At 34.6% G+C, this 19,477-nt stretch overlaps 3 protein-coding genes across 4 annotated transcripts; 1 reads left to right on the forward strand and 2 right to left on the reverse strand.

Moving 5' to 3' along the window:
• Positions 1 to 2,515: 2,515 nt before the first annotated feature.
• Positions 2,516 to 5,773, reverse strand: LOC110797919 (40S ribosomal protein S3-3-like). The gene is made up of 5 exons (XM_022003053.2): positions 5,439 to 5,773; positions 5,168 to 5,339; positions 3,309 to 3,363; positions 3,074 to 3,205; positions 2,516 to 2,916 (listed from the first exon to the last, which is right to left on the reverse strand). The coding sequence occupies exons 1-5, from the start codon at positions 5,614 to 5,616 to the stop codon at positions 2,719 to 2,721; spliced, it is 735 nt and encodes a 244-aa protein (XP_021858745.1). The 5' UTR covers positions 5,617 to 5,773; the 3' UTR covers positions 2,516 to 2,718.
• A 3,166-nt stretch (positions 5,774 to 8,939) lies between these two features.
• Positions 8,940 to 12,475, forward strand: LOC110797920 (uncharacterized). 2 transcript variants are annotated; one of them, XR_002535966.2, is made up of 6 exons: positions 8,940 to 9,498; positions 10,024 to 10,870; positions 10,972 to 11,185; positions 11,273 to 11,438; positions 11,605 to 11,842; positions 12,116 to 12,475. XR_002535966.2 is itself a non-coding variant. In XM_056836473.1 (3 exons), exons 2-3 carry the CDS (start codon positions 10,595 to 10,597, stop codon positions 10,999 to 11,001), a joined length of 306 nt encoding a protein of 101 aa, XP_056692451.1. In that variant the 5' UTR covers positions 8,950 to 9,498; positions 10,024 to 10,594; the 3' UTR covers positions 11,002 to 11,188. The 2 variants fall into 2 exon arrangements, 1 of the variants encoding a protein (XP_056692451.1); XM_056836473.1 differs by lacking the exons at positions 11,273 to 11,438; positions 11,605 to 11,842; positions 12,116 to 12,475 and having other exon boundaries at positions 8,950 to 9,498; positions 10,972 to 11,188.
• A 4,273-nt stretch (positions 12,476 to 16,748) lies between these two features.
• Positions 16,749 to 18,641, reverse strand: LOC110797921 (protein ELF4-LIKE 4). Its single transcript, XM_022003055.2, has 2 exons — positions 18,406 to 18,641; positions 16,749 to 17,454 (listed from the first exon to the last, which is right to left on the reverse strand). Exon 2 carries the CDS (start codon positions 17,353 to 17,355, stop codon positions 17,011 to 17,013), a length of 345 nt encoding a protein of 114 aa, XP_021858747.1. The 5' UTR covers positions 17,356 to 17,454; positions 18,406 to 18,641; the 3' UTR covers positions 16,749 to 17,010.
• Between the last annotated feature and the right edge of the window lie 836 nt (positions 18,642 to 19,477).

The raw sequence follows: 19,477 nt of genomic DNA on the forward strand, positions 1-19,477 counted from the left end.
TTCAAGACAGTAAGACTCTCCGCCAACACTTCACCTCTACTCATATCAAGCATATCTTCCGGGAAGCAAATAGAGCAGCAGATTGGATAGCTAATGTAGGTCATCTTATCATTGATCCCATGTGTATTACCCCGAATTCTAGCCCCAAGTTAGATACTATTGTACAAACCGATGGCTTAGGTTGCAGCCTTGTGCGAAGGGGAACCTAAGTTCTTTCTCCTTACCTTAATAAAAAAAATATATTACATTGCATTGTACTCTATACAGGTCAAACCAATTCGAGTATTCTAGAACGGAGGGAGTATCTGCTTCTACCTGTCATGAACTTCTAAGCCCCTTTCTATTCTCTCATTTAAAGTTCTCAACCTCCTTTGGTTATCTCTTTTCTTCTCCCCTCATTCTCTCTCCTTTCTTCAGATTTTTGTATCCTCTACAATACGATTCAAAACACGTCACCATGACCGTAATAACTAGAGCTGTCAAAAATCGACCCGACCCAAAAACCGACCCGAACCCGACCCGAATATACTGGGTCCTGAACAAGATATTGTGACCCGTAACCCGATTTTATCCGAACCCGAGCAACCCGAAAAGTAATGGGTCAAAACCCGACCGAACCCGTTTTGGACCCGACCGATTGAAAATCATTGTATTTATAGTAATAAATGAGATTATGAGAAAATTTAAGCATAAAAAACACGCTATTTTTACTATTGTTCTGTGTAATATGATTTTAATTTTAATTATACGCCATTTTATGGTTGAATTTGACAAAATATAAACTTTCGTAGGAAAATTTGTTAATTTGTGCCAATATTTTGTATATTTTTCACCTAAATTAATGAAAATATAATGCGCGTTTTAAAATCTCTTAACCCGTTGGGTCAACCCGAACCCGAAAGTTCTGGGTCTTGAACAAGCATTTGTAAACCCGAACCCGAAAGTGACCGACCCGATTCAACCCGAACCCGAAAGTAATTTTTCACAACCCGACCCGACCGACCCGTTTGACAGGTCTAGTAATAACAATGAAGGCCACAAGATTCAAAGTGGGTTTCAATATGTCCCCCAAATTCCATTATTAATTGATCAAATAATTCAATAAATAAGCACATTTATGGTGATGAATTAGCACATATTTATTCAATTTTGGAGGGTTTGGAAGAGGCTGCCCCATATCAGATATGTTTTTATAAAAAATATCATTCTAAGATGGATTTAAACTTCCTCGGTGAGGAACGTTGCGCTGTTGACGCTATTGAGCACTATTGTTCTCGATCATTATGGAGCTTATATATAAGGGGGGAAAAGTAGATATATAAAAGGGGCTTACTATTTACCGCCCCATATTACTCAAAACCGCCCCATTCATTTACCCATATATCCTTCTTTATTTACCCCCTTCATTCAACATTTACCCATATACCCGCCCCAAATCTAACCACCACCGCCAACCACTACCTCCAGCCACCACCATCACGTCCTAGGCGATAAAATGGCCGAGTCTTTACAAGAGCTTTTTATAATTTTTTATTTTTGTCCGAATTTTTTTTTAAAACTTATGTATTTTTAGCTTGTACCATGGTACAGACTTATGAATTTTAAGCTTGTACCATGGTACAAACTTATGAGTTTTTAGCTTCGACCATGGTATTGACCTATGCAGTTTAAAGCTTGTACCATGGAAGGAGCCAAAAATTCATAAGCTTATATCATGGTACAAGCTAAATATTCATCTATATTATTTAAGATTTTAATTTGTTGTTGCATTGATTTAATGTAATCGGAAAAAAAAATAGAGACTTATGAACTTTTAGCTCCTTCCATGGTACAAATGGTACAAGCTTATGAATTTTAAGCTTTTTACATGGTACAAGGTTACATTGCATAAATCAATACCATGGTCAAAGCTAAAAACTCATAAGTCTGTATCATGATACAAGATTAAAATTCATAAGCCTGTACCATGGTACAAGCTAAAAACACGAGTTTGTAAAAGAAAATCGGACAAAAAAAAACTTGGACATTTTATCGCGGTGGCCAGAGGTAGTGGCGGGCGATGGGGTGATATCGGTTTTGAGTAATATGAAGCGGCTTTTAGCGCTCCACATAATGAAAGAGTTAAGATTAAATGGGAAATAATTTGCCCAAAATATCAATTGGCTGAGACAAATGGTTTCTTCGTTCAATATATCATTTGAATTTTATTTAATTCCAAAAAGACAACGTTTTCATGTGTCCAAGACCCAAAATTAGAAATTAAATCACAAGGTTACAAAAGCAACCTTGTGGGATTTAAATAGGAAAATGTAGACAACACAAACTACAACTATTAACACATCACAAAAGAAATTGGGTCTCTTTGAAACCCTATGAATCAATCCAAAACCTCCAAATGTAATCAAACAGACCACATACAGCACAAAAGACCATCAAGAAAATAGCCAATCCGAAAACTCAAAGTGATTTGAAAAAAACAAAACCTATAAATCAAATGGGGATTAACAGCAACATATTGCAAAAATCTGGTTTTACTGAACTCAAATATACCAAGTTATGGAAACTACAAAAATTTTCATAGAACACTTAATAAAGACCGTGCAGAAACACCACTGTCAACTTGATAAAACATTATATGAAGTCTGGTGACTAGCAGCAACCAACCAGCCCATAAAAAGAGTAAAAAAGAGAGTCTGTAAACTAGCCTAGTGAATCCGATTAAGCGACAGGGACAGCAACTGGAACTGGAACAGGTTCTATAAGCTCAACTTCAGGTGCAATAACGGGGACTCTTCCGTATAGATCGTCATCCTTAGGGGTGTGGATGATAACAACATCGGGAATTGGCTTTTGGGGTCCAACCTTGCCCTTGGGGTCCCAGTCAAGCATGATCTTGACTTTGATACCGAGCACTCCCTGCAATAAGACATTACATGATTGAATTAGAAACAAATGATAAGACATTACACGATTGAATTAGAAACAAAAAATAAGACATTACATGATTGAATTAGAAACAAATAAAACTGAGTGTATAGAAATTACAAACTTTAAATTAAAGCATGACGAGTACCTGTCTGAGAAGGACGTGTCGGATGGCTGAGTCAATGTACTCAATAACGGGCTGACCAGAGGAAATCATGTAACCATCCTTGAACTTCATGGATTTAGCACGTTGTGCCCTCAATTTCCCACTAACAATAACCTGTTTATAAAAAAAACAGAATAACATTCCAAAATACAGTCATTCTAGCAACATAGCAGGAAATTATCCAGTTTCAGTCAACTTTAAGATAAAAAAAACAAACCTCACAACCCTTAGCACCACTTTCCATGACGAACCTCAACACACCATAACAAGCCCTGAAAAAATAAAACCATACACCACAAAAGTTAGACAGTAGATCTCTAAAAGCAACAGCCAAATCACTTTTGAAGCAGAAAGGAATAGTTTTGAAGCAGAAAAGAATGAACACATAATACAGTTAAGTGTAAAAATACTACGGCACATAACGGATAAAGCAGTGAAAATCACCAAACAATAACAGAACATATATGATCATGTACCCTCACTAACATTACCACATGAAAATTAGGTATTTCGGGATGATGAATGAAAGAGAGGAACATTCATTTAGTCAAATTCCGACACAAGATTGGTACAGGATAACCAACTAGCTTTGTAGATGACAATACTAAAAAACCAGGAACACACAACAGAAAACTATTAAACTATTACTAGTGACCATATCATATGCCCTCACTAACATTACCACATGAAAATTAACTATTTCGGGATGATGAATGAAAGAGAGGAACATTCATTTAGTCAAATTCCGACACAAGATTGGTACAGGATAACCAACTAGCTTTGTAGATGACAATACTGAAAAACCAGGAACACACAACAGAAAACTATTAAACTATTACTAGTGACCATATCATATGCCCTCACCAACATTACCACATGAAAATTAACTATTTAGGGATGATGAATGAAAGAGAGGAACATTCATTTAGTCAACTTCCGACACAAGATTGGTACAGGATAACCAACTAGCTTTGTAGATGACAATACTAAAAATCCGTGAACACACAACAGACAACTATTAAATACTAGTGACCATATCATATGCCCTCACCAACATTACCACATGAAAATTAACTATTTCGGGATGATGAATGAAAGAGAGGAACATTCCTTTAGTCAAATTCCGACACAAGATTGGTACAGGATAACCAACTAGCTTTGTAGATGACTATACTAAAAAAAACCAGGAACACACAACAGAAAACTATTAAACTATTACAAGTGAGCTTATCATATGCCCTCACTAACATTACCACATGAAAATTAACTATTTCGGGATGGTGAATGAAAGTGAGGAACATTTATTTAGTCAACTTCCGACACAAGATTGGTACAGGATAACCAACCAGCTTTATAGATGACATTACTAAAAACAGGAATTATATGCAAACACAATAGACAACTAACTAAGTGATAAAAGTGACTATATCATATGCATTCACTAACATGAACAATATACAACTATCATACCAATGCAATCCTTAAGCACATAGAAACAACAAACAACAGAAACTGAGTACCTCTTTCCTTTTTCCTATGCACCTTTTTCACTAACATGAACAAAAAACAACTATCATATGCACGTTTTCTGATCTAGTCACCTTCCGACACAGAGCAGGTACAGAAGCACCAATACAAATGGTGGTACACACATCATAACGAATACAAACAGCACTCAGTACAAGCAATTAATAACCAGTGTCAATAAAACTCAACAAGTTCAGTTACATATTGTGTCAATAAAATTCAACAATTTCAGTTACATATAATACAGGATAGGAGGATGAATGAGAGTCAGTCCGGCATATAAGTGCATAACTTCACGGAAATTCTTAAACTAAAATGACATACGCAAATAATCAGGCGTTCAATGATGTAGAAAATAGAATTCAAGAGCATACTAAATCCCTATTTCATGCTACAACACTGAGTTTTATTCACAAGATCTCAAATTTAATAAATTTTATAATAATTCTTCGCAAAAAGAACAATCAAACTTCATATAATTAGAACACAAAACCTAATTAAACCTCCTACTAAGTTTTATCAATAATTCAACAGATTAACAAATTATACCTTCGGACGGCAAGCCCACCAAGAAGCTTGTAACGGAGAGATTCACACTGAGCAATAGCGCAAAGACCCCTGTTGTTAACCTTCTCAGCATACAACTCAACAGTGTTTTCAGGAAACTTGAACCTCTTCTGCACAATCGAGGTCAGCTCCCTAATCCTCCTTCCCTTCTCACCTAATCAAAACCCCCAAATACACCCAATCAAAAAATCGCAAAAAAAAAACCACAATCAAAATCAAATCAAATCGAGAGACGATGAGGAAATGAAATTACCAAGAACGTTTTGGGTACGGGTAGCACGGATGATGATCTCAGTGCGCATAGGAGTAACCCTAACCTCGACACCAGAGTATCCATCTTCAGCAAGTTCACGGGTGAACACTTCGTTGAGCTCGGCGTAGAAAACACCATCGGCAACGAACTTTCGCTTCTTGCTCATCTGAGTCGCCATGTTTGCACAGATCTCCGAGGAGAGATAATGAGAGAAGAGGCGGAAATGAAGAGAGAGAGTGAAAGAAGTTTTAACCTAGAAAATCTAAAACCCTAATTTCAGATGACGGTGGTAGGATGAGGGGTATATAAGAGGTTGAAGGAGATATGTGGATCCTGTGTTACTGGACTTTTTGGAGCTGGATATATGTATTAGGGTTTTTGATGTATAAATCGGTTTGGGCTTTATTTGTGGGCCTTTAGCTGTGTAAAAGAACCATAGAATTTTAGTTCAAGGTAGTCTCAAGCCCAATAGACCTGCCAAAAATCGACCCGATCCGTAAATGTTGGGTCTTCAATTAAATTTTGTAACTCATAATACGATTTTTTACGAATCCGAACAACCCCAAAAATAATGGGTTAAAAACCAGACCGAACCCACTTGACCCGACTGACTAAAAAGAGTTGTATTTGTAGTAAAAGTGAGATTATAAGAAATTTTAAACATAATAAACATGTTGTTGTTACTATTGTTTGGTGTTATATGATTTTGATTTAAATTATACGTCATTTTAAGTTTGAATTCGACTAAATACAAACTTATGTATGGAAATTTGTTAATTTGTGTATTTTTTTATATATTTTTTACCGTATACAAATTAATGATAATATAATATGCGTTTAAAATTCCCTCAACCCGTTAGGTCGACTCAAACTCAAAAGTTATGAGTCTTGAATTAGAATTTCTAAATTCGTACCCGAAAATGACCAACCGAATAATCCGAACCCGAAAGTAGGTATGTTGCCTAAACATGGTGCAAAACTGCAAACTAGTTTTATTTGTGGGCCTTGGGCCGTGTGGAAGCACCTTAGAATATTAGTTCAAGTTAGACCAAGACAAGTCCATTTATTTATTTATTTATTTATTTATTTATTTATTTATTTAGATTGCCCTGTTAGAATATCGGCTAATTTGTTAGATATTGGTAATTTGTTAAGACTTAAATATTTAATTAAATATATTTCCTCTGTCCTAATTTGTATTATGGTTGATTTACGCTCTCCAATAAATGAATTCGACTCTTAATATTTTTAATTAATTATTAGCAAAACTCCCAAAAAAAATGATATTAGAAAATATTTATCCAAGCGAATCTAACAAGATCTACATATATAATATTTTTATTACATATGAATCACAAAATAGGACCAAAAGGCTAGTGTGAATAGTGTAAAAATTAAATGGTGCAATATTTAAGGAACGGGAGAAATATTAATAGTCATGAATAAGGTCTTGGCCTAAGAGCAAAGATCGAGAGGTATATGCCAATATGCCATAGGTTCTAATCTCACTTCTTTTATTTGTATTTTATAATTTATACTACCCCCGTTTCAGAAAGTTCTTTACGCTTTGGAAAATGTGTCCAACGTATGAAAACTTTGACTGTAAATTCTCACTATTATATACATCAAAATGTTACATGTAAAATCTTGTTAGATTGGTCTCGTTATTTATTTTGAGAATATTAACTTTTTATAATTTTATTCCATACAAAATTGGATATATTAACGGTCAAATATTGCACCGGAGTCCGTGCAAATAGTAAGTGTAAAGATCTTTTTGAAACGGAGGAAGTACTAGCTAATTTATAATGCCCTTATGACTCATTCAGACAAAAAAGAGAATACGAACATAAAAATGTATATGTAGATAAAAACGAAAGCCAAATTCTTGCTAGCTTTGCAGAACGTGGAAGTATATGAAAGAGAAATCCTTAATTAATACACCCGTATTAAACATATATGGGTATTGAATTTGTTTATATGATCGGAAAACCTTGTAAATAAATACGTAGTATAAAGTTTTCAAACAAAAAAACTCGATCTTGATTGTGCATATACAACATTTGTGATTTTGTATGTCACATTTATTGTTGAATAGACAAATTTTTGTTTCAAATATATAAGGTACAACATTTACCCCCTTCGTTGTCAAAAAAAAAAAACATTTACCCCTTTATTATACATTTGTCCTCCTCGAATGCTATGTAAGAGACCATGGCTCGAATTACCAAAATCCACCGTTAACAATACATGCTACTAATCTACTATACTAGTCGTGTACATGTAAATGGGCAAAGGAATAATTTGGAAAATTATTGACAATATTGTTGAAAAGACTAATTTACATGTGAGTTGGAATTCATTATCTTACATGGAATAAATAGAATTAGATTGAATAATCTATAAAATTGATGGGCTACTTAACCTATCAACAAGTGGTTTAGGATTGAATCCCGCCAAACTTATATGTGTTCAATCTCTTGTCTTGTATGAGATTGTGCATGGCCAGTTGAGTTTATCGAACGTCAAGATGGTTGAAGGCGTCGTGTATAATGGCACGTGGGGCATGGTACCATCTAAAGATTGTCGTGGGTCGGACCTCCTCGACACGAGCACGAAAAAAAGCACATGTGGACACGTAGACGAAGTGATGGGTCGTGGGCGGCAATTTATTGGAAAAATCGCGAGAAGGCACGACACGAGGACCCATATACCCTATTTTAAAACTTTCGGCTCGACCTGATTCAGAGTGAACTTTATACGGGCCGGGTCGTTTAGGCCACGACCCATAAACTGGATTCGAAGCACGGCCCGACCTGGCCACAGCTATCTTTAGTACCATCCGGCTAATCAAGGCTATTGCCTTATCGCCTCAATTTCTGTTGCATGTTTGTTGTATAGGCCGCGTCGTGCTTTTCTTTTTATTGGGCCGTGTTGCACTCGAGTTTACAAACATTAGGACAATCAGTCAATTAATAGTTGAATTAGCCACAAAGTAGCATTATGCTGACTTGCTGAGGCACTATTTATTTATATCAAGGGGGTAACAATTAAAAGTATAGAAGTATATAAGAATATTACTCTTTGCCTCTCTAAAATAGTATTTCATTTGACTTTTCACCGTTTCTAAATATGACTTAAAACACAAACATTTCTAATTCTACGTGCATAAAATTATAACAAAGTTGATACTCTAAAAAAAATAATTTAAAACGAATCTAATAAAACCCCACATGACCAAAAAATACAACGAGCAATATGAGAATCCATGGTCAAAGTTTTCAAAGTTTGACCCAAAAATACATCGTCAAAGTGTTCAAAGTTTGACCAAAAAATGGAACGAGCAATGTTTTAAGGATGGAGGGAGTAATTGGTTAGAGCATACACCTTAGGCTTTAGCCCTTGCAACTTGCAAGTCACTGTAACGAATAATACTTCGTATGAACAATTAGTATATCTCTACTATTTAAAAAGTGGCAGCCAAATAAATTTCCTTATGAACAGTAACACTAATGTCTCTTCTCTACTCTTTCAAAAGTGGCAGCCAAATAACTTTCCTTATGAACAGTAACACTAATGTCTCTTTACAAATTTAACCCCACCTTAGAGGAAGAACAGAGCTTTTCATGTGTTTCCCTTTCTGAATTATTCAACCACTTTATTCAAGCTTTATCTTCCTCTAATTAATGGAGCTTCAATTCTTCATCCCATCCCAGAAAAGTCTTAACATCCCCATTTCCGTTCGGTGTTCCTCTCTCCTATTTGCTAATTTGGTTCTTTTAAAATTCAAATAGTTGAATGTTGAAAAATACCAAGTTAATTCCAAGAACCTGGACATTTTAATTTCCCCTTCTCTAAAAGAAATTGAACTTGGATCATAAAAGAGGAAAGAGAAGAGATTGAACTTGGATCATAAAAGAAGAAAGAGATAACGAAGAAGAGGCGTGGGTTTTGTTGATGAAGAAGAGGCGTGGGTTTTGTTGCTCTAAGATGGGTTTACTCACTCGAACTTCATCTCACTTCAAGCAACAATCTAAGTTTCAATTACGGAAATGTCGAGGTACTTAAGCAGTTCTATAATTTCCATTTGTGAATTAAAGCTTGGTGAATTTTTCAATTTCTGGGATTATGGATTAAATTTTTGTCCTTAATTTACATCCTTCTCTTCTAGTCTGAAGAACCGAAAACCCCCAAATTTTTGGTTTATGTAATTGTTTAGTTTTTCAATTGTATTGCTTAATTTTACCCCTTTCTTCATCATTGTTTCTGGATTTCTGGTGAATTCCTCCAGTAATGTAAGTGAAAATTTTACTTTGAACTTTACCTTAGCTTGTTTTCATGACAAACAGATTTTGATATTGTTTCGTAGAATATGATAATTTCTTAACTGAGTTTTTGTACTGAGTAGTCAATCAACTGAATTCAGACAGTGCAGGCGTTGTACTGCAGTGTAGTGCGTATTGGAAATAAGTAAATGCCACATTTAGCTATGAAGCATGTCGTGCTCTTTAGTTGAGTTATTAGTACTCACTATGACACAATTATGTGTTGCTATCTTCCTAAACCTTTTGATTGATCTGTGTAGGGTCTCTTTGCTCTACAAAGCTTAATTAGCCAAACCATAGAAAGAAGGGCAACGAGCACAACATCCCTGTTTGTGAGGAAAAAGTTACAGAGAAAAAACTTCATTAGATAATTTTTTAGATGAAGAGAAGGGTGAACCAGTTGTAGGTTTCAGTTGTGGCATTAGCTCAAAGGAAGTTAGAAATCAAGAAGTTAAATGAAAAGTTAAGCTCCTTGGAAGACCAGCCGAAGAAATACCAGGAAGAGGCCCATGAGGTTTCCGGGATTGTTGAATCTAATAAAGTTGAAACCGAAAACATGGCTGAAAAATTAGGCGTTAAAAGCTTACTTCTCTTGAAGGAAAACTAACAGTACACCAGGAAGAAGCTCGTGAAGCCTCTGGGATCGCTGAATCAAGAAAATATGACATTGAACAGTTGCGGGTTTCAGTTGTGGCATTAGCTCAAAGGGAGTTGGAAATCAAGGAGTTAAATGACAAGTTAAGCTCCCTTGAAGACCAACTAAAGAAATACCAGGAAGAGACCCTTGAGGTGTCGCGGATCGCTGAATCTCGTAAACTTGAATTTGAAAATATGCTTCTGAAATTACAAGAGAAGACGAAAATGGTTGATGAACTACAACTTGAAGTAGGTCAAGTTGAGACACGTAACGAAGCCTTGGCTGAGGCATATATAAAACTCATTCAGGGTCTAGCTTTGGATGAGACCGAACAAAGTGATCTCCAAGCTAAGCTGTCACATGTTCTGGATGAGAAGGATGCCATTGCTGCGAAATGTTTCTTGTCAGAGAAGGCAGCTGAGGAGTTACGCCATGAGCTAACTTCTGAAAAGGAAAAGCTCCAGTCTGAGGTTTGTACTTCGTACCTCAAACAATTTCATATTACATACGAAGTATTTTTTTTAATTTCTTTTACAAAAAATGATTTAACAATAAATTACCTATCCTACAGATATCTGCAGCCAGCTTCACGAAACAATAAAAGAACTTCAAGCAATTGTGGTCAAATTAGAAGAGCAACTAAAAGAATATAGAGGAAAAGAAGATGCTTCAAAGACTGAGATTGAAAATCTTAACTTTGAAACTTCTGAGAATCTTCCCTGCAAGCAAGGTTGAAGGAACTTGAAGAGCAATGTCTGGCAACTGAGGCTCAATAGAAAGAAGAGGTTGGTGTTCAATGAATTGTGAACCTTAATTCAGGTTTAGTTTGCCCGTCTTAAGAAAAACACACTTAACTCTCTGTTTTTTTGCAGGTTAAAAATGTACAAACATCTGCTACAGCGAAAGAGGTTGATTTGACTTCTCAGTTGGAATATCATACGGAGTATGCAAAAACTCCATGATCGTGATTCGTTGTAGGAAAGGGTTGTGAAACTTGAAGAAGAGTTACAGCTTGCAGAGACCACCGTAACTAAGCTGGTTAGTTAAACGTTTTTGCTTCATGTCTTCTTTTATACAAAATGCTCATGACAATAATTTCAGACATAGGTCTTCTTGGGAATAATTTGTTGCCAATCTTCGTAATCTCCAAACACTTATCAATTTCACTGAAAAATGTTAATCATCTGGATTGTTGGTCTAACAGAAAGAGGAGAGTTCCACAAAGATCTCTAAATTGGAAGCTGCCAAGAGTCATACAGCTGAAGAGCTTGACGCCAAAAACAAAAAAATCATATTTCTCGGAAAGAAAATTGAGGAAGTTAGCTGTGTTGAAGAAAACATATCGCATTGTGAAACCTTTGTATACTCACCTTAGCTTTGGCTGTGACTATCGGAGGAAAATGGTGGATATGGATTATGAACTATGGAACGATAACATCGAGGTATACGCCATAACTTGTTCTCCTAGCTTTTTCCAGACTATTATCTGCTGTAAGCTGTCAACAAATATGAAAAACTTGCGCCCCTGACAGTAAACCTACCAGACCTAAATAATTTAGTAGAAATTTCCCAATATTATTAGGAAACCCTTTTTGTTACAGCTCAAATAGTTAGGGTCTTGAATACAAATTATCGACCCAAAATCCGAAACAATATGAGATAAATTACCCTACCAACTGAATTTGATGAACTGAATCTGTATTGGTCTTATGCAGGTGCATCCTGAAGCTGCACCTTACAGAACGTATGGATGTCCACTTTATGATGATCTATGCAAAATATTTACAAAGCCCGTAGCTACTGGAAAGTATGCTTTCTCACCTGAGATGATTACTCCAGTCACTAGCTCTACTTCACGGAAAAAAACAAGGCTTAAGCTTGGATATCATGTAACAAACCACCTTAGAGTGGTTTGATTTAGGGAACGTTGGCCCAATAATTTTGTAAACACTAACAAACTACCTTTGGTTTGATTCAGGGAATGTTAATCCCTTAATTTTGTAAACTTTATGTTATAACTAAGTGTTTGTGCATAGTAAATAAGTCCTTACTCAATATATTCATAAGCACTAGAACATCATCAGTGCCATAACTGAAATACCCAACTACACCACGCGCACGGCCCACCACTAGTCTACGAAAAATTAAGGCCTAATTTGTTTGTGTTTTTAGTTTACCAGTATTCTCGTAAAAGATCGTCTTATGGTTTATTAACGGTCAAACCACATGTCATTTCACCTATCTAATTCTATTAGGCATTATCTCACAGTTAAGTACTAAGTACTACGAAATGTCAGATGGCATGGTATGATAGTAGACTAGTTTTTTTACTACTCCGTAGTTTTTTGTTTGTTAGAAAAAATAACTCAAAATTATTAAAAACACATAAAATACATTTTTAGTTTTTTTTTACCGGTTTTCAAAATCAACATCATTATTATATCCATGACCAATTTTAAATCCACTATTCAACCTAACAATGATATTGAAAGGACTCGGTAACACGGAAATTCAGTTTACCTAACACAAAAATAATATTCATAAAGCAATAATGTTGAATGAAATTCGGAGGCTTTCATGGCCTCCTTTCAAATCTTTGATAGTTCTTCTAGTAATGATAACTAATATCCTTGATTAATCCATAAAATCATAATTAGTTAATTTAGGGGTAACAAAAAAGGCAAATAAAAAGCATTATGATTAAAATTGAAACTAGGAAGCAAAGAATGATGAAAGCAAAGAAAATGGTGGGAATACTCCATATAAAAATGGGTTAAAAAAAGAAAGAAAAGAGCAAAGGGTGTGTTTGGCAACACCATAAGGAACAGAAGGCCAAGATGGAGTGGAGAAAGTAAGATTCCCAACTTCACATGTTATGTTTCTAAGTTTAAACCATGATTAGTTTGTCTTTGCCTTGTTTAATTATGGGTCCCATTTGATCTGATCTTCCACCCATTCATCATTTATTCTTTTATTCCAAACAAATCATTGTATAGTTGTTCTAACATTGTCCTGTTTAGGAGCTATTAGCCGGTTTGACTAGATGTGAACTGTTTATATTGGTTTATGGTGTTGCAATTGTGCAAGGGGTTGAGGCGATTGGGTATCAATAAGATATTCCACAAATTATTGTGTGTTGGGACTTGGCAGGGTAACCTCGCCATTGGCCTTGACAATGCGTTATATTTCCTCCGTCCCGAAATACTCGAAACGGCTTGATCGACACAAAGTTTAATGCATTGTGATTGACTTATTATTTAATTAGATGATAGTTGGTAGTGGAGTATTATTTTAATATAGGTAATGGGATGTGTGTCAAACTTTTAAAAGGGTTGGGGGGTGGGGGTGGAGGTGGGGGTGGTGGAATTATTTAATTTTTTTATGGAGTAGAGATTAGGTGGGTCACTGGGTGAGTGAGAAATTGATATAATATTAATAAAAATTTTCATTTTTAAAAATGTTGCAAGTAATCCGGGACGCCCTTATAAGAAAAGCGTTTTGAGCATTTCGGGACGGATGGATTACTACATTGTTGATAAAGATGGCACTGATCTGTACAAGGTCGGTTTGAGGTACGGTATCTCCCAACAAAAGCCCGTCATGGGTATATGGCCCAAAAAAATGGCCCATTAGAAAGAGGTAGATAAGCATGGGCACAAAAAGCCTATGAATGACCCGATACAAAAAGGCCGTTATGGGCATATGGCCCAAAAAAAGGGCCCAAATTTTTGGATTAAGGCATGATTTTTTTTGTATTCAAGTCCGACCAGATTTTTTTACCAGGTACCATGAATTAAATATGGTTAGTATATCAAACTAAGAAATGAACATTAATGTAATATAGATTCAAAAGGAAAAGGATAAAAAAAAAAGGACAATATCTCATCACTGACTCATTGCCCTCCTAATCTCCTATTGAAATTTCAAGCCATTGTTGAAAGAGGGTACAAAGTTATGGGGATAACAACTAAAATATACACTGCCTTTTGAATTCAATAGTGCCTATCAGCCTCATAGGGTGTAAACAATTGACCTAAGCTAGTCCATCTAGTTATCTGTACGGCTGTACCCGTGCATTGTCTCGATTCGAAAATTTTTAGACTATAGCTTGACCGGTACCTAGACTAGGACTCGACCGAGACCAAAAATCGATTTGTATCCGACCCCAAGTCAACATGTAACAGATTAGATGAATTGAAGTCAACCTAAAGCCGCTTAGACCGAAAAATACCACAAATGATTAACATGTTATTGTCTCGACCTGTTGTTGACTCGGTCCGATACAACTTGTGACATGATTACTAGTTTATTACTCCATGACGCTAACAACCAATTTATCACTTGTGTATTTTGTACTCTTCATCTCCGCTTATATATCGATATTAATAACTGATTTTAATACTTTTAATAATCGAATCGCTTATATAATCATATTGCAAAAAATAATTGATGGGAATGAGTGAATGACCCATTGCCAATCGATAATGATAAGATATAAAGAATGATTTGATTACGACTCGATAATTAATTGATATTAATATTTACCCTGATATCTAACCTAAATTGAAATGACCCGATTCAAAATCGACTTGAAACTGAAATAACTTGACTCAAAGTCTACCTTAACTCAATTTAACTCGTTAAAATTCATTTCAGAACTGAACTAAATTGATCCGAATTAGACTCGACCCGAACTTAGATCCAAATGAACCCGACCCGACCCAAATTCCACGAATTGACAGTTTGACACCCTTGTGGCTTGTGCCCTAGGGCCTCCCACATCATATAACAGGCTATTGGCATCTGGCTACATATCTATCCAAGTTGATCAATCAATGCAAAACTCATAAATGAGGGTCTACCCAACACTAACTCTTGCTAGATTCCTTTGTTTCTAGGTTTTTTTTTTCTAGGAGCGAGGAAAATTGGGCATTAATCAATTGAATCTAAACACAAAAGGACATCTACTTGCATAAAAACATATAGGAGTATAAATGAAGGAAATTTGGCAAAAAATAAATAAATAGCAAAAAGAACACAAGTAGAGAAAAGAGGTAGATAAGCATGGGAAAATGTTTCAATTCCCCATTAGAAAAGAACTTCATTTGGGCCCCTTTGTCATACTGTTGGGGTTCACTGTTTGCATATCTGTCTATTTTAATGCTTCTACAATTATGGTGTGCATCATAGCTTTTGAGCTACCTATGTTATACTGTTGTACTACCTTATTCAATTTCCTTTTTCTGACCGTTTTATAATATTTGCACCATTTTAACTTTTGCGCTATTTAAACTTTTTTTATTTTTTATTTTTTATTTTTATATTTATACGAGGTCTAGTTAAATTCTCATTTTATACATTCAAGATATCAACTTCCTATACGAATCCTCCGTAGTTTTTAATGGTCAAAGTTATACATGGTTAAGAGTGAAACTCCAAATGATACCAACAACAAAAAAGTAGCGGTATTAAAAAGTCTTGTTTTCTTCACCTAATCTAATCTACTTTTTCTATTTTCTGGTATAGTCTGATCTAATCTGATTTAAATGTATTCTATGAGTTTTTTGCTTTTTTTTAATCTAATACATTATGATTTTTCTAGTTTGATCTAATAAAAAATAAAATAAGGCGAAAATAATAAAGCCTCAATCATGAAATTAATGCTACTGGTGAGAGGAGGAAAAGGCAAATTACTAATCACATCAAATCAAAAGAACAAAAAATTAAAATTAAAATTTTAAAAATTGGGTCAAAGAAGCTAATCATACATCACCCCCCTTATCTGAGATTCTGAATTTGTGGTGGTGTGTGATTTGTAAACCAAAAAAAAGATTATCTAAAAAGCTGTATTTTTTTTTTATCTCCAATTGTTTTCAGAGCATCTTTGCAGAGGTATTTGCATGATTTTCTTGAATTCTCCAAACACAAACAACCAAAAAGAGCTATAGTGAAAAGGGATTTTGATTTTTCAAATGAAAAACCTCTAAACAATTTCTGCCACTTTTTTCTATTGTTTCAGTTCACTCATGTTCAACAACAGAAGGAAAAAAAGGGGAATTTTGGCATTCAAAAGATCTTGATCAATGATCATGGTAATTTTATCAAAAGGGTGAAAAACATAATCAACACCCTTTTCCCTTGATTCGGATTTAGTTATTCTCATACCGTTCAAATTACATTATCAGCGTGACTATTGATTGTTCCTGACAAAGGGTGTATGTAGTTTACACAAACACAGAAGTTCAGAAATCAGTACTACTAATAATCTCAAGAAACGAAATTACAGAATACAGAAACATGCTTGATTTTGAACTGGATTTAGAGTAACAAAAAAGTTACAAATCCATGGAAAGACTATAACTTGACTTTTTTTTATCAGAAAGATTGGGAGATTAGGGAGGGTAAGTATCAGGAAGTAAGTATCCGTTTGAATACACAAAAAGTTACAGAAAAACTCTAAATCATTTTCCTCTACCTTAAATTGCACATACATGGATAATCATACTATATAGATATATGCATTTAGCTCAATGCCCACCACCAAAGAGAAAGAATTAAAAACATCTAAAAATCAAACGGTTTGGAAATCGAATTGGAGTGAGGAAACGAGCTAACCGGGCCGATTTCTCTTGTGGGTAGCTTTGGCATCGGATTTTAGAACGCCACTTGAATCGCCTTCGGATGATGCTTCCATGGATCTTGTTAAGGAATGAGAAAGATCAGAATAAAGATCAACAACTCTTCTGATGTTATTGTTAAGCTCCCTTATTAATCCCACATTTCTGGAAAGATTATCAGGAATTCTTGATTCATGGTTTTGGTTGATCTCATTGATTAGCAATCTGTTTTGATCCAATATGCTCTGAACTTGCACAAAACTCTTCTGAAATGTCTGCAATACTTTACTGTCTATCTGTGTACCATTTCCTAGTCCTGAAAATGTGTCACCTTCCATTTTTAGAATCAATTTCCCCCCTTTTCCAGTTCTAATTCCAGTTCCAATTCCAATTCCAATTCCAATTCCAATTCCAATTCCAATTGTCCTTTCACCAAACTGCCAAACAGATTCCGAAAATGAAAGAAAAAACACATAATTCATTAGGTAGGAATAGGTTAAAAGTAGTAAATTCACAATCTTAACAATGCTAAATCGAGTCAGAATCCATAATTACGACATAAATTCACAATCTTAACAAACAAAACCTTACTCATATCAAGGTTTGAATATAATCACAATCTTAACAATGCTAAATCGAGTCCGAATCCATAATTACCACATAAATTCACAATCTTAACCAAACAAAACCTTATTCATATCGAGGTTTGAATATATTAATATATTCACAATCTTAACAAACAAAACCTTACTCATATAGACAGAGGTTCGAATCCATAATTACAGGACAAAATATCACTATCTTAACCAACAAACCTTACCCATATCGAGGTTTGAGTATAATCACAATCTTAACAAACCTTAGTCATATATGGAATCCATAATTACGACAACAAAACCTCATTATTTCGCCCCCAATCCATAAAAACCCAGCAAATAGAGGTAAGACAAACCAAAATCATAATCTTAATTTATTTGTTTATAATCCTGAAAACCAAGGACAAGGTAAATTTGGATTACTGGGGGGAGATGAAAAAAAATTTAACTGTTGTGATAATTATAAATTCTTTTTCTGTTTTTTTGGGTATGATGAGATGTGAAAAGCAGATCCCATTTTCCATAAAAGGGAACCTTTTGTCAAATGTACTCTGAAAAACCCACCTAAAGTTTTTCACAGTTTCAAAACAAAGAATCTCCATCAAACTTGTATGTAATAATAGGTATTTGTATGTAGTCAATGACGCGAAATTACAAATTCTGTAATCTACGAACAATAATAATAATAATTCATACGGCCGTAGTACAATTAGTGGGTTAAATTAAGCAAAATTGATTAAAAATTAGAAATCGAAAATAGTTAAGTAAATGAGAGAAATTGAGTGATTTTACCTCTGGAATTCGATTTTCTTGGGAAAACTTTGATTCTTGAAATCAGAAGAACGCTCCTCTTTCTTTCAGTAGATGTGAATTTGGAGAAGACGGAAAGAAGAACAGAAGATGTATTTTGTATTAAAATAAAAAAAAATAAAAAATAAAAAATAAAAAAAAAGAGGGAGAGAAAGGAGAGAGAGAATATGAAGATTTGATAGTCACGCTCACGCTGCTGTCTAAAATGTTGATCTTTCTCTCTCCTCTTTTTATAAATTTTACGGAGGAGATCTTTTAAGGAAAAATTATTCACGAAAATTTATTACACTTTCTCCGAATTTTTAATATTCAGCAACGTTTGTGTATTTTACACTAGTTATATATTTTAGAATTGAATCCGAATGTAATGGGAAAAAAAAATAAAGGTTTTGGATTTGTTGTAAGCAGTTTGATGTCGTTTAGGGGGTTTCAGATTTGAGCATTTTCGTATGCAGAAACTCTAGTTGGAAGACTGACCCATTATAAATACGGAGTAGTAAGGTGTGGAACATGTATCGGATCCGGATATAGTTAGAGTTAAGATCTAATAAACCGGGTGTGTTATACTGCTTATGCATAAAAATAATTTTAGAAAAACTAACAGAGAAAAATGAATATGAAATGTGAGAATTGAAAATGACACTTAGTTTTATCATAATCTATATTTCTGCTTATTTTTTAATTTTAAATAAGCGGATATTATTCGTTGCATTTTTATAGAAAAACGCACATGTGTACATATACAATTAGATGCAATTCAACGGTGAATTGGGTGCATATAAGAATTTCTATGATTTTTAATTATCATGAACACACAAGTTTATTTTTACGGAATTGATTTTTTAGTAAATAAATCACCACTTTAATTATACATCGAGTGTAAATGTTTTAACGATAAAATGCCTCCGAATGCTATAGATATGCACAATCAGAAGTATACTTATGCTCATTTGAAAGTCTTAAACGACCGAAAAATATTCATTAAAAGAGTTTACAACTCATGTATATATATACTCTTGAGTTCAGTATTATAATGCATTCGGGTGCATATAAG

This window comes from Spinacia oleracea, chromosome 2 (genome assembly GCF_020520425.1).
Source record: "Spinacia oleracea cultivar Varoflay chromosome 2, BTI_SOV_V1, whole genome shotgun sequence".
Lineage (NCBI taxonomy): Eukaryota > Viridiplantae > Streptophyta > Magnoliopsida > Caryophyllales > Amaranthaceae > Spinacia > Spinacia oleracea.